This window comes from Lynx rufus, unplaced genomic scaffold (assembly GCF_022079265.1).
Source record: "Lynx rufus isolate CCGP_SWC_20201006 ecotype Redwood Valley unplaced genomic scaffold, mLynRuf1.p SCAF_10, whole genome shotgun sequence".
Taxonomy (NCBI): Eukaryota; Metazoa; Chordata; class Mammalia; order Carnivora; family Felidae; genus Lynx; species Lynx rufus.
Window position 1 is genome coordinate 55345412 of NW_025814824.1, and position 13395 is coordinate 55358806.

At 38.2% G+C, this 13395-nt stretch overlaps 2 protein-coding genes across 3 annotated transcripts in view; one reads left to right on the forward strand and one right to left on the reverse strand.

Moving 5' to 3' along the window:
* APTX (aprataxin) overlaps nucleotides 1-13285 on the reverse strand; it is a 79202-nt gene extending 65917 nt beyond the window's left edge. The window contains exon 1 of the mRNA XM_047065311.1: nucleotides 12668-13285. The gene's annotated coding sequence lies outside the window, so the exon portion shown is untranslated. The remainder of the gene's footprint in view (nucleotides 1-12667) is intronic.
* Nucleotides 1-13395, forward strand: part of DNAJA1 (DnaJ heat shock protein family (Hsp40) member A1) — a 20114-nt gene continuing 6719 nt past the window's right edge. Inside the window, exons 1-8 of one of the 2 annotated variants that reach the window (XM_047065282.1) lie at nucleotides 1-132; nucleotides 311-488; nucleotides 2267-2371; nucleotides 3484-3711; nucleotides 5467-5581; nucleotides 7024-7139; nucleotides 7428-7528; nucleotides 8396-9625. In XM_047065282.1, coding sequence (XP_046921238.1) covers nucleotides 1-132; nucleotides 311-488; nucleotides 2267-2371; nucleotides 3484-3711; nucleotides 5467-5581; nucleotides 7024-7139; nucleotides 7428-7528; nucleotides 8396-8614 — 1194 coding nt within the window. In that variant the 3' untranslated portion in view covers nucleotides 8615-9625. Of the gene's footprint in view, nucleotides 133-310; nucleotides 489-2266; nucleotides 2372-3483; nucleotides 3712-5466; nucleotides 5582-7023; nucleotides 7140-7427; nucleotides 7529-8395; nucleotides 9626-13395 lie in introns of those variants that run through there. The other variant, XM_047065289.1, reaches the window with a different exon arrangement.

Genomic DNA, 13395 nt, shown 5'->3' on the forward strand with positions numbered 1-13395 from the left:
ATGGTGAAAGAAACTACTTACTATGATGTTTTGGGGGTCAAACCCAATGCCACCCAGGAAGAATTGAAAAAGGCTTACAGGAAATTGGCTTTGAAGTACCACCCTGACAAGAATCCAAATGAAGGAGAGAAGGTAAGTGATGTACTCCTACTTTTTTTTTTTTTTTATGTGTTCAGTCTTAAATGTAGCTGTGTAATTCTTTGCCAGGTATATACTATTTCCATTGCAGTCTGACAATGAGTATGTGTAATACAGTGATTGTTTTTGCAGCACTTTTTTTCTGAAGGGAAATTTTCTTTCTCTCAAACAGTTTAAACAGATTTCTCAAGCTTATGAAGTGCTCTCTGATGCGAAGAAAAGGGAATTATATGACAAAGGAGGAGAACAGGCAATTAAAGAAGGTGGAGCAGGTGGTGGTTTTGGCTCCCCCATGGACATCTTTGATATGTTTTTTGGAGGAGGAGGAAGGATGCAGAGAGAGAGGAGAGGTAAGAATAACCTAGTCCACATGCAGCAAATTAAAGTAGCCCTTTGTGAAAGTAAATTCTTGAGAAATCACCTATTTGAAATGCTTGTTTACATGTTGGTATAAAGTTGCAAACTGACAAACTGCCACTTTGATGTAATTTTTTAAAGTAAGAGGTAACCAAAAACAGCTAAGTCAATCAAGTTCTAACAAGTGCTTGTAAAGTTCTCCAATATGTATGACATTTGGAAGGTTAGCAACCCTTAGGTAAAGGAATAGAGTATAGGAACATAGTATTCTATGAGTATTTTAGAGATATTTGACCCCTCCCCCACCCTCCAGCCCAGTTGGAGGTGGTGGCCTTGTTCAAAGTGAGTTAAAGGGCAGAAATTTAAAATTTCCTCAGGGTCATATGTAGCAAGGCATCAGAGTCAGGATTAGCTTTTATTATGTCCCAATAGCTTACAGTCTGTTTAATCTCGCTTCAATTTAAAATATGTACCCCTAACATTTAACAAAAATGTAGTTAAGGAACTTAAAACAATTTGTAATCAAAGTTAATTACTTAGGATGATTTGTCCCACAGAAAAACAGCTGGGTTTTTTTTTGTTTGTTTTGTTTTGTTTTTTTTTTTTAATTTTTTTAAGGAATGGACTAGCAAAGTCTGACTCCCATTAAAAGGTGTTTTGGTCATGAAACTGGAGGATAAGTCACACTTCAGGAATTGTTTGCTCTCCCTTCTCTGTAGTCTCAAATCTATAAAGGTAAAGAAGGGCAGTTTTTAGCATGCCAGAATCAACTACATGGACCTGTATTTGATACAGAACCAAAGGTGGAACTAGGAGGAAAAGGATACAGTTAATGGTGCTTCATTGGAAACTAAAAATACTCTTTAGGCATGCTCTTCAGATAAGAGTGAGGGAGGTTTTTCACTGAGGCTTAAGGCAGTACTCATTCCTGGTGGATAAAAGTCATTGTGGAAGAATCATTAGCTAGGAACTTATTAATTAACTATTGGCAAGTGACTTCTTTGTAGCCTTTGTATCCTTATGCAATCTCTATTTTCCATTTCACATTTTAAGGTGAGATATGGCACTGCTTTATAGCCACTGGCCACATTTAAATAAATTTCTTTATAGTAGCCATTCTTAGGTGCTAAATAGCTACATGTGATTAGTGGCTACTGTATTAGATATCATGGATACAAAACGTTTCTATTGTTGTAGGTGTATTGAATAGGACTGTATGAGAAATACAGTCTTTAACTACTGTTGCCCCAAAAGTAAATATGCCACGCTTCAGAAAGAAGTGGAAATTAATAGCCTTCTGTAGAGACTGAATAAATATGTCTGCTTTCCTGGCGAATTTTGCTTAGTTGGAACTCAGTGTGCTGAAGGATTTTTGGATGAAGAAATGGTTGGCCATGTTCAATAAGTGAAAGGTTTAGAGTATATTAGGACAGAAATGCAGTTTGGATTAATTTATTGTGAAACCTATTTAAATAACATCGATTTCCCAAGTGATTTTGCAGTTGAGGTTTTTGATTAGCATGGTTTACAAGATGGCCACAAGTATGTCCTCGGGCAGATTATTCAATGTCACCCAGTTTTCCTCAACTGAAATCACATCATAGTTCGTGGATCATGTGTGATAATGTGACCAACTTCTATGTATGTGATAGGTGCTCAACAGATGTGTCCTGTGAGACTAGTCTTTCATTATTCTTTACTATTTTTAAAGTGCAATGAACACAAACATAAGAAATTTCTTAGATTTTTTACGAGCTGTCATTTATTCTAGGTAAAAATGTTGTGCATCAGCTCTCTGTAACCTTAGAAGATTTATATAATGGTGCAACAAGAAAACTAGCTCTGCAAAAGAATGTGATTTGCGACAAATGTGAAGGTATGTATGGTCTTTTCACACCTTTACTATAAGTGAAAATGAGACCAGAGCTCTTCTAGATAAATAAAACTGACAGTACTCTACCTAAATCTTGGAGAGTACGAGTATGAAGAAAACCTCCTGAATCCACCACCTTTTTCCACGTGTGTGTTTTATTCCATTTTTTTTTTTTAACGTTTGTTTATTACGGATGGGAGGGGTGCAAGGAGAAAGGGAGACAGGATCTGAAGCAGGCTCTGCTGTGACAGCACAGAGCCTGATGTGGGGCTTGAACTCATGAAACATGAGATCATGACCTGAGCTGAAGTTGGACCTTAACCAACTAAGCCACTCAGGGGCCCCTTGTATGTTTTAAATACAGTTGGGATCAATCTAATTTGTGGTGTCTTTTTTTCCTCAACATTATTCAGAGTTGAACACTTCTGTTCTCTTTAAAACTCTTATGTCATTCTAATGGCTTCCCTGATTTGTAATAATGGTTTAAACAGTGTCTTCTTTTTTGGACACTTAACTGTTTAGACCAGTTTCTGGGTGAGAACATGTAATCTTAAGTTATTTGTTTGAAATAAAGGTATTTTCTAAAGAGAATACATGCTTTAAAATGTTCTCATCTCACAGATAAAGTATTCCTAAAAATTGTGCTTTGGGAGCACATGTTTAAAACAAAAATCTGGGGGCGCCTGGGTGGCTCAGTCGGTTAAGCGTCCGACTTCGGCTCAGGTCATGATCTCACGGTCCGTGAGTTCGAGCCCCGCATCGGACTCTGGGCTGACAGCTCAGAGCCTGGAGCCTGCTTCAGATTCTGTGTCTCCCTCTCTCTCTGACCCTCCCCCATTCATGTTCTGTCTCTATCTCAAACATAAACAAACATTAACAAAATTTTTTTTAAAAATCTGAAATGGTTCTTTGGAAAGACAGTAAAAATGTTATCTATCAACTGAAGCTGGTGGTGGCTATATTTTGTGAAATATAAAAAGGCTGAATTGTAGATTTTTAGGACAGCATTCCGTCAAACCTTGGAAAGTGAATGTAGTGTTTAAGAACTTTGATTAATATTAAAACATTCATCATATCCAATATTAAATTCCAACATTTCTTTTTAAACTGTTTAGGCCGAGGTGGTAAGAAAGGAGCGGTAGAATGTTGTCCCAATTGCCGAGGTACTGGAATGCAAATAAGAATTCATCAGATAGGACCTGGAATGGTTCAGCAAATTCAATCTGTGTGCATGGAGTGCCAGGGCCATGGGGAACGAATCAGTCCTAAAGATAGATGTAAAAGCTGCAACGGAAGGAAGATAGTTCGAGAAAAGAAGATTCTAGAAGTTCATATTGACAAAGGTGAGTTCTGAGTCACTTTCTTATTTTGATAGAACACTGATATCAGCAAATGATTGAATAGTGTTCTAAACTTAATTTTCTTCTATTAAATCATTAGATCTTCCACTTGTAACTGAAATAACGATTTCCTTGGGAACTGCTAGATTAAAGGATATGCCCTTTTTTTTTTTTTTTTTTTGGTAAAGATTTTAAGTATTCTCTACACTTACCAGTGGGGCTCAAACTTGACAACCCTAAGATTGAGTCATGGGTTCCACTGACTGAACCAGCCAGGCACTCCAGGATGTGCCTTCTTTTAAGGATAGGGGGGTTTAGGTAAAGAATTCAGGGGGTCTCCTATTTTCTTGAAATTGTTCTAAACTAATGAACATGTTTTAACATAGTAAACAAGAACTTATGAACACGTAGCAATGTCTTTCAGACATGGCTAATTTAAAATGAAACTATTACATAATGTGCATACTAATACGGAATTGTCGATCATATGAACCTCATTCCATATTACTACGTAAATCTGCATTAACTTATGCCTCTGTAATGTTGTTTTGTGTGATTTATGGTACTGCCCTCCTTTCACTTTTCCTCTCTCAGTTGGTCCATGTGTAGTCAGGTTTGGATTTTTTTGCTTTGATAGAACATCCCTTTTGCTACCAACAGTGTTTTTAGGAGAGCATTAGTTGTAAGTGAAGCCATATTTGCTGCTTTTATCCATGCTTTTTACAGTAGTGGAACATCGAGCAAAACCAAGTACAGTTGAATTGCTTCACTGCTGTAACAAGACAGCAACTTGGCCTCAAGAATAAAGACAAACTGTTCGTTTTCTCCTATGTAATACTGGTATTGTGGTTTAAGTTCTTAGTTTTTTAGAGATACATCCTCACGTATTTAGATTTTGCTTCAAAAAGGGATTGGGGGAAGGGTGTCTGAGTGGCTCAGTCAGTTAAGCATCCGTTTTCCTTCAGGTCATGATCTCTTACAGTTTGAATCGTGAGTTCGAGCCCCATGTCCCCGCATCTGGCTCTGCTGACAGCTCAGAGCCAGGAGCCTGCTTCAGATTCTGTGTCTCCCTCTCTCTCTGCCCCCTCCCCTGCTCATGTTCTGTCTCAAAAATAAGCACTGAAAAGAATTTTTTTTAAATGGAGGGGGGAACATGGGTGAAGGTACTATAATACATGAAGGATTAGTCATGAAATGATCTGCTGGATCTAGTTTGATGGATATTCGTTACAGTTTTGGCTACATAATAGGGGTTTCATATCTTTCATAATATGTAAAACAGTGGCTCTTGTTTGGGTCCCCTCAGTGATTGGTTCAGGAGACAAGCTGGATATAAGTAATGTTTATTGTTAATTATTATGGTTATGTTTGCCAGTTAACTGATTTGGTGGCAGCATGGGCCTTTTTATTTAATCCTCGAAACAGTCCTGATGAGGTAGGTGTCTGGGAAAGTTGGTATTTATTTTGGAATGTTATGCAACTTGGTTCCCCAGGGTAATCCAGCTAGCAGTAAATAGCAGCTCTGAGATTTGGAGCCTCACGTGTTTGGTTTGTGTTCTCCCCTATGATCACTTTCTTCAGTAAGAAATTGGCCTGATTGAATCATGTGGGCATTCTTAGTCATTTCGGTAAATTTAGCATCCACAAAGACTTGAGCATTTTTTTCAGGCATACACAAACATGCACCAATTTCTTAATAAAGATTCTGACATTAGTTGGATGTTAAATAAGAGTGTAAAACTAATCTTTTGTTTTTAGGCATGAAAGATGGCCAGAAGATAACATTCCATGGTGAAGGAGACCAAGAACCTGGACTGGAACCAGGAGATATTATCATTGTTTTAGATCAGAAGGACCATGCTGTTTTTACTAGGTAAAAACTTACCAATTACTCAAACTGACAAATTGCATTTTTTTAAATGTGCTTTTCATTACTCTAAAAACTTACTGGAAATACTGTAGAAAAGTGTAGTAGAGTTAGGTTATATGTGGTATCTTTTCTAAAAGGTTGTTAGCCATTGTTTCAGTAGGCTACAAACAAAAAAAGATCAGATTTTGGTTTTTGGGTAAATTTAGGTAAATTGTTACCTAAAGGATATGCTTTTTTTTAAGAAGTGTTTTGTATGAATATAAATAGTCTTTGTGTAAGCAGTTAATTTGAAATGACCTAAACCTTTTGCCCCTTTTAGTCCAGAGTTTGTGGTAAGTTGAGTTGCTTTTAATTGTAAATAAATGTATAGAAACTTCTCTGTAGAAAACTAAATTAGTATATAATAAATTGAGGTCTGTTGCTGTGAAATGATACTGTTTATGCTCTTACAGTTAAGAATAAGGATTTGTTAACCCATGTGTTAAATATATAGCCATTGCTAATTTAAAGCTTTGGACGAGAGTAGGGATCCTATAAATCTGTTGGGAATGACATCTGAAGGAACTGGTTTTGAGTTAGTGAAAAAGAACATTCCTATAAGTGTCTTAAATAATGGGAAATGCTATCAAAGTCAGGATTTTGATGGGGTCATTTGAGGTGAATCTACTAGTTTTGTTTTTGTTTGTTTAATGCTTGCTTTTGAGAGAGAGGGGGGAAACAATCCTAAGCAGGGTCTGTGCTGTCACCACAGAGCCCGATGTGGGGCTCGAACTCAGGAACTGTTGACCTGAGCTGAAATCAAGAGTCAGATGCTTAACCAACGGAGCCACCCAGGCACCCCTGAATCTACAAGTTTTATTTGGAGAGTACTCTGTGGATAAGTTATTTTACTAATATGAACTGGAAAAGAAAGTCTAAGCACAAGGAGGAAGTGGGCTATATAAAATACAAAAAGTATTTCATAATATGCAAAGCACTATATTAGTAATTCATGTAGGTCAGTAAAAAATTCTTTTATCATTTGGAATTGGTCATCCCCATTATTTAATTTCACAGAACCTAAATCCAGGACCCAGTTGGGAGTCTGTTCTGCCTCACACTATGTCCTTTCCTTCTTAATATCAGCACTTTTTTTTTTAAGCTGCACTGTTGTGGGAAAATTTTTTTCCCCTTGTTAAGAAACCAGATTTAAAATTAGGTAATGGGGATGGTAGGTAGTAGAGGCTACCTAGAATGAGTGGAAAGATTCTAAATTCTTAACCAGGAAATGGTTGGCAGGGTTGCTGTTTCTAGATCACAGCTGTTTTGAGAATTGGGAGAGAAAGGACTTTTTTGTGAAAGATACCCTTGCTTGCTGTTAAGAAAACGGATTTGCCTGTTGTGGTACTTCTAATCACTGGTGATTTGAGAGAATTGAGTGTATGTCATATTTATGTTGATAACAGGCGAGGAGAGGATCTTTTCATGTGTATGGACATACAGCTGGTTGAAGCACTGTGCGGCTTTCAAAAGCCAATATCTACTCTAGACAACAGAACCATTGTCATTACCTCTCATCCAGGTATGATAACTTAGATGAGCTTGTCTGTTACAGTATTTTCGCGGTCTGCTGCTAGCTAGTATATAGGCACTGAGAAAACTAGTATAATTGTTCAATTAAGTCTCTCCCAGAGCTGAGCTGAAATTGTATGGTAATTGGGTTTCTTAAGGAAGCTCCTAAAAACTGAAAGGTAATTGGATTGCTTCACATATATTTATTCCTGTCAGTGAGCTAGGACATTCCTCTTTATTTTCCCTGCCTCATAAAAATGTGACTGTATTTAATAAAACTTGGCTTCTATGTTTTTAGGTCAGATTGTCAAGCATGGAGATATCAAGTGTGTGCTGAATGAAGGCATGCCAATTTATCGTAGACCATACGAAAAGGGTCGCCTAATCATCGAATTTAAGGTAAGCTATAAAGTAGCCTGGGAATACTTGACAATGATTAGCTTATTAAAATATAACAGAATTACATTTCTGGATGGTAAAGCACATTATAGTCTCTTGTTCAAGAAGAAATGAGCTAACACAAGGCTATAATTAGGATCTTATATTTAGTTCAGCAGAAGTACTTAGCCATTGTGAGTTTTTGGCAAAATACTACAGTGCTTGGTTAATAGGATGCTTCATAAAGCAACCCCCAACCATTTTTTTTCAATCTTAAATTGGCCCTTTACCAACAAATACAGCTTTTATTAAAAACATTTTTGGGGTTGCCTGGGTGGCTTGGTCGGTTAAGTGTCCGACTTCAGCTCAGATCATGATGTCGCAGTTCATTGGTCGAGCCCCATATTGGGCTCTGCTGATAGCTCAGCCTGAAGCCTGCTTCGGATTCTGTCTCCCTGTCTCTCTGCCCCTCCCCTACTCATGCTCTGTCTCAAAAGTATACTTTTTAAGAAATTTAAAAAACATTTTTGGGAAAAGAAAGACTGCTTTTTGTGAGGATGAATAGCTTTGTTTAAATTCTGTTACAAGGAATTAGTATGTTTTAGTGTGGGTTCTTACATTGGCTGAATAGAACCATAATCATCACAGTGCAGTTTTACTCCAATGAGGGTTTTTTTTTTTTAATGCCTTAAATTCTAGTTAAGGCTATACTAGCTAGATGTTTTTGTGCGTTTTAGAGCATGTGTTCTAACTTGGGATTGGCAGATTCACCAAAAGATAATGTTCTCAAGTGTCTTTCTGGGGAAAATGGGTCAATGGTAATATGTCTAAGGAGCTACTTGGTTAAGTAAATCAAATGGAACTTACAGTGGAGATTTCTTTTTATAGGTAAACTTCCCTGAGAATGGCTTTCTCTCTCCTGATAAACTGTCTTTGCTGGAAAAGCTCCTACCTGAGAGGAAGGAAGTAGAAGAGACTGATGAAATGGACCAGGTAGAACTGGTGGACTTTGATCCAAATCAGGAAAGAAGGCGCCATTACAATGGAGAAGCGTATGAGGATGATGAACATCACCCTAGGGGAGGTGTTCAGTGTCAGACCTCTTAATGGGGCCAGTGAAGAACACTGCTGGCATTTTATATGCAGTAGTGAACGAATGAAGGACTATAATCATAGCTCACTACTTGCTATTATTGTTTTTGTTTTAATATTCAACTATAGTAGTGTTTTAAAAGTTAAATGAAGAATAAAAAATATAAAAGCTCTGACTTTGCCCTGTATGTATGATGAATTCAGTGTGCAAGATAAGTTTAATACTTGTAAAAACTACTTTTAAAAAATCTCCCCTAGCATTTGTTAGAGGCCCGACCTTGTAATTGATTTCAGCTCTATGTACATGAACTAGTTTAGACTGAAAATGCTAGGTAAATGTATTGACTTCAGTGTATGACCCTTAATTGTTAAGCTATGAAGTTAAAACTTGTGTTTAATTGGCAATCTGAAAAAGAATTTGTAGAGAAGTGTTGGTCTGTAGTTCTATTAAGTGGGATTCATTGTGATGCTTCTGCATTTATTCTGTTGCCTCAACTGTTACTTAAAGATGGCATGCTGTGTAATTTGGCCTGTGGTATCAGTGGTGGAAAGGATACCTTTCTAAAGAAGGGGTTTATCATAATCTGCTGTTTGAGGGTTTGCACTTGTAGAACTGCATTCCCTTCTGTGCCATCTTTTTTTTTAATATATATATATTTTATATATATATATACATACACACACCAGTCCTGGTTACACTTTTTTTTCTTCTCTTTGGACCATGATAAGCTTCAGAGTAGTGACTTTGGGAGCAGGGTAACTTAGAGTGAAGAGATCTTTACACAGAAAAGTAAATTTGCATGTATGAGCTAGGAAGGTGTTTTTTAGGTATGTTACAGGCTTACTTTAAACAATTTAACTTACGCTCCGAAGTAACTGTAATTTAATGTTGGTAGTATAGCACATTATGATGAATAGCTTTAATTGTATGTTTAAAAGTCATGTTCACAAGCTTAAATCTGGATATCAGAATTAAGCAATTCTTGAAATGTATGAATGTCTCCTTAATATACTGATTACAAAGCATTTCCAGTGTGTCACTACAGGCTTTTTTTTCCCCTAGATTAAAAGCATTGGCTTTTCATTAATTAAGATAGGTAATTTGTCATTTAACTAGTTAAATGGGTAATTGAAAATGGTACTTTAGTTGAATGTTAAACAAGGGTGGGGAGTGAAAGTGGGTGAGGGGTAAGTAATGAGCCAAAAGGGTTTTTAAAAACTTTGCAAACACTGGTGTGAAAATGTGAAAGTTTTTACCCTTTTATCCTGATTCTGCTGCATCTCCTGTAATCAGTAAGGTTAAACATTTCTCCAGAAGTGGCCCACATCTAAGTTCCCCTCATAGAGCACATTTGAGTTAAAAAGGAGAAAGTAAAACAAAGTTTTCACACTTCCAGTGTTTGTCATAGTGAAATAATTAATAACCTGTTATTTTTAGATTGTCATTTTTAGTCAGTACCATACAGCTACCCTTGTGTTTGGGTATGATGCCAGGTACTCAGGAAAGCACAACAAAGTATGACCAGAAATCTTAAATTTCTCCAAAGAACCCTGAGTTGTAATACATATAACATCTTAAAAAATTGAAATCCTCATGTTTAACATCAGTCATTGAGGGCAACTATAAATTACAACCCCAGTGAAATACTACTTCACACCTACTAATCCAAAATGAAAATAGGTGAAAACGTGGAGAAATTGGAACCCAGTACCTCATTGGTAGGAATGTAAAATGGTGTAAAAGTTGAGCAGTTTCTCAAAAAGCCTACAGTTAGTAATTGACTCCTTGGCTAAGTGAGATACTTGTTGCCAGTGTTGTCTGTAAAATTCACAGTAGCCAAAGGGGGAGCAAACCCATACCCAACTAATGGACCAAATGTGATGGTGCATGTGTGACAGGACAAATTATTGTATGTGTACTTAAATGACCTATCAAGGCAAATTCATAGACCAGTTACCAAGGGCTAGGGGGAAGAGGAATGGTTAATGCTTAATTGGTTGTGATAAAGTTTTAGATAAACAGTGATGGGTCTATAAGGTTGTGAATGTTATTAATGCAATGCTACTGAATTATACAGTATAAAAATAAAAGAAAGAAATCTGAAAAGGAAATAGTTAACCAGGAAAGGCAGAAACCATTTGTAGTCTAAAAGCTGCCCCTGAGAACTTGGACCAAGGTCATCTCTTAACAGCTCTGACCAAGTCTGCTACAGGAATGCATGTGCATCCACACAAGTGGAGTTCCTGGCCCTAGCACTAATGCTTGCTCTGATGCCTTTCCCATCCACTCATACTTGTAGGGAATAAGAATGTCCCATGAGGGTGCTAATGGAACATGGTGGCAGATCTTCCTGTATGTGAAATTAGCATCAGGTCTTTTTCTGTATATGGTACTGCTTCTCAACCTTGGCTACACTTAGTTACCTGGGAAACTAAAAACATGTGAGCCCCACCCCCACCCCACGCCAGGATTTTAACATCATGGAGCTGGGTGTAGTAGCTTAAGCACCAAGATGTTTATCAACAGCCAAAGTTTAACACTACCAACATAGGGACATAGTCCTATTAACCATCTAGGATAATGCATTGGTAAGAGAAAGTCCAATAATGGCAGCCTTTGACACTGCAGTTAGAAGTTTGAGGCTCAGACCAGGGAGCTTCCCAGCTTAGATGTACACTTCATCACAATATCTTTTTTGAAATAATGTAGGAAAAATGTAGGGTGTAAAAATACAGTGAATGAAACTGCTAACAAGCTACAGCAAAATAAAGATGCTCTTTCAAGGGTTTCTTAAGTCTTGAACAGTTATCACTTAACTGGGTTATATCTACAACCTTGTGAGGCAGAACAAGAATCAAAACATCCATTTTAGGAGTGGAGAAACTGCCCTCTAGTGTTCTGGATCTCAAAACAGTAAGGTTGATGAGCCCCAGTGCCACGATTGCAGATTCCATAGGTCAGGGACAGGACCTGAAAATTTACCTTTGATTTATTTACTGGATGACAGAACCACTGCTCTGGCCCAAGTAAGTTAACGGTAAAAACTGCAGTCCCAGTTGTCATTCAGTGCTCTTTTACTCATCTCGCTTCCTGTGGCCCGGTTAGGTAAATAAATTGTAATGGATTGTGGAGACACAATTCATGCATTCTTTGCCTGTTCCCAGACCTAAAGAGAAGCAGCTAACAGCCAGATTCAAAGAATAAAGAAATTGAGCTTTGGAATTGCACCTGGCTTTCAGTGTGTGCTCCATGAACAAGGTATGGGAACCTCTGGAAGTCCCTTTCTTCATGTGTATTATGGAAACCATAATAGGCTGTACTTCATAAGAGTAATTCAGAGAATTAAACAGGGCTGCTTACATAGGAAGGAAGGGCTTTTAGTACAAGTTGAAAAGCAACTGAAGAAAATAATTGTACCTGAGATTTAAAGAAAGGTTGCCTTGAAATCCCATCCTCAGATTTCAATGTATCCAGAGTCACAAATTTATTTTTTTATTTTAAGAGAAACCAATGGGGAAAGGGCAGAGAGAGCCAAACAGGCTCTGTGCTGATAGCCCAGTTGCTGACGGGCTCAAACCCACAAAACTCATGACCTGAGTGGAAATCAAGGGTTGGACACTTAACTGAGCCACCCAGGTGCCCCCAGAAATACAAATTTAACAACTGAATGGGGAAGAGGGCAAATATCCTTACCCTACTGAAGGAAACTTTACTGCTGTGTATTTTAAGTTGTAAGTGCTGGAGACAAATACCAGTTGTATCTGTAGGCTGCAGCAGAGTACCTACTTTCCTAGCTACCTGATGGAAGATGTTTTCGGAAGAATGCGGGTGTCCACCTCTGCCCCCACCCTGCCACACAGTTTGGATATGTTCCAGGACCCCCAGTGGAGGTCTGAAACCTAGAAGAGTCCTGAGCGCTATGCACTGTTTCTCCCTATACATACATACCTACCTATAATGCTTATAAATTTAGCACAGTAAGATTAATAGCAAAAACAAAATAGAACAATTATAAGAACATACTGTAATAAAAGGTGAATGTGGTCTCAAAATAGTACTGTACTCACCGTTGTGATGATGTGAGATGAAATGCCCACATGAGATGAAGAGAGGTGAATGATTAAAGCATTATGACATGCTGTTAGGTTCCATTTGATTTTCTGATGCTAAGTCAGGAGGAGGATCATCTGCTTTCGGGCCGCAGTTGCCTGCATGTAACTGAAACCAGATGAGGGACTGCTGTATGCCATTGGTTACTGCCATCAAACTCCCATTTGCTTATCCTCTCCCGTTGATACTGGTTAAGAGGCCAACAAACATGATCTCTGCCATCTCTTTGTAAAGTGAAAAAGCAGTCCAGTGGTACCATCAGACAGATACCTCCAGCCTCTGACAGTTGGCTCCAGCCAGTGCACAGCACCCACAGCTCATCAGAGACTCCCTAGCTCAAGGATGCAGGCCAGCCAGGTTCCAGCACTGCTCTGCTTTACCCAGACCTGGAACAAGGGCACAGAGACCCCACTGTGTGCCTAGAGGGTCTAAGGCCCTCAAGCAGCTCAGAGAGCTGGACAGTGGTACGGGCTGGCATGGGAGTCCAGAAGCCAGGGTAGCCCTTCTCTCACCTCAGCTTCAGTCCCTGGGGCTCCTCCCATAAGAAAAGCTATGTGCAGAGTAAGTGCAAATACCTTTTAGGTTTGTACAAAAGGAAGTTACAGACAGTTGCACAAGGGTTTCCTGGGAAAGGCGGAAGACTTAATTTTTTTTTACTTTTGTTATGTTAATTCATTTAAGAAAA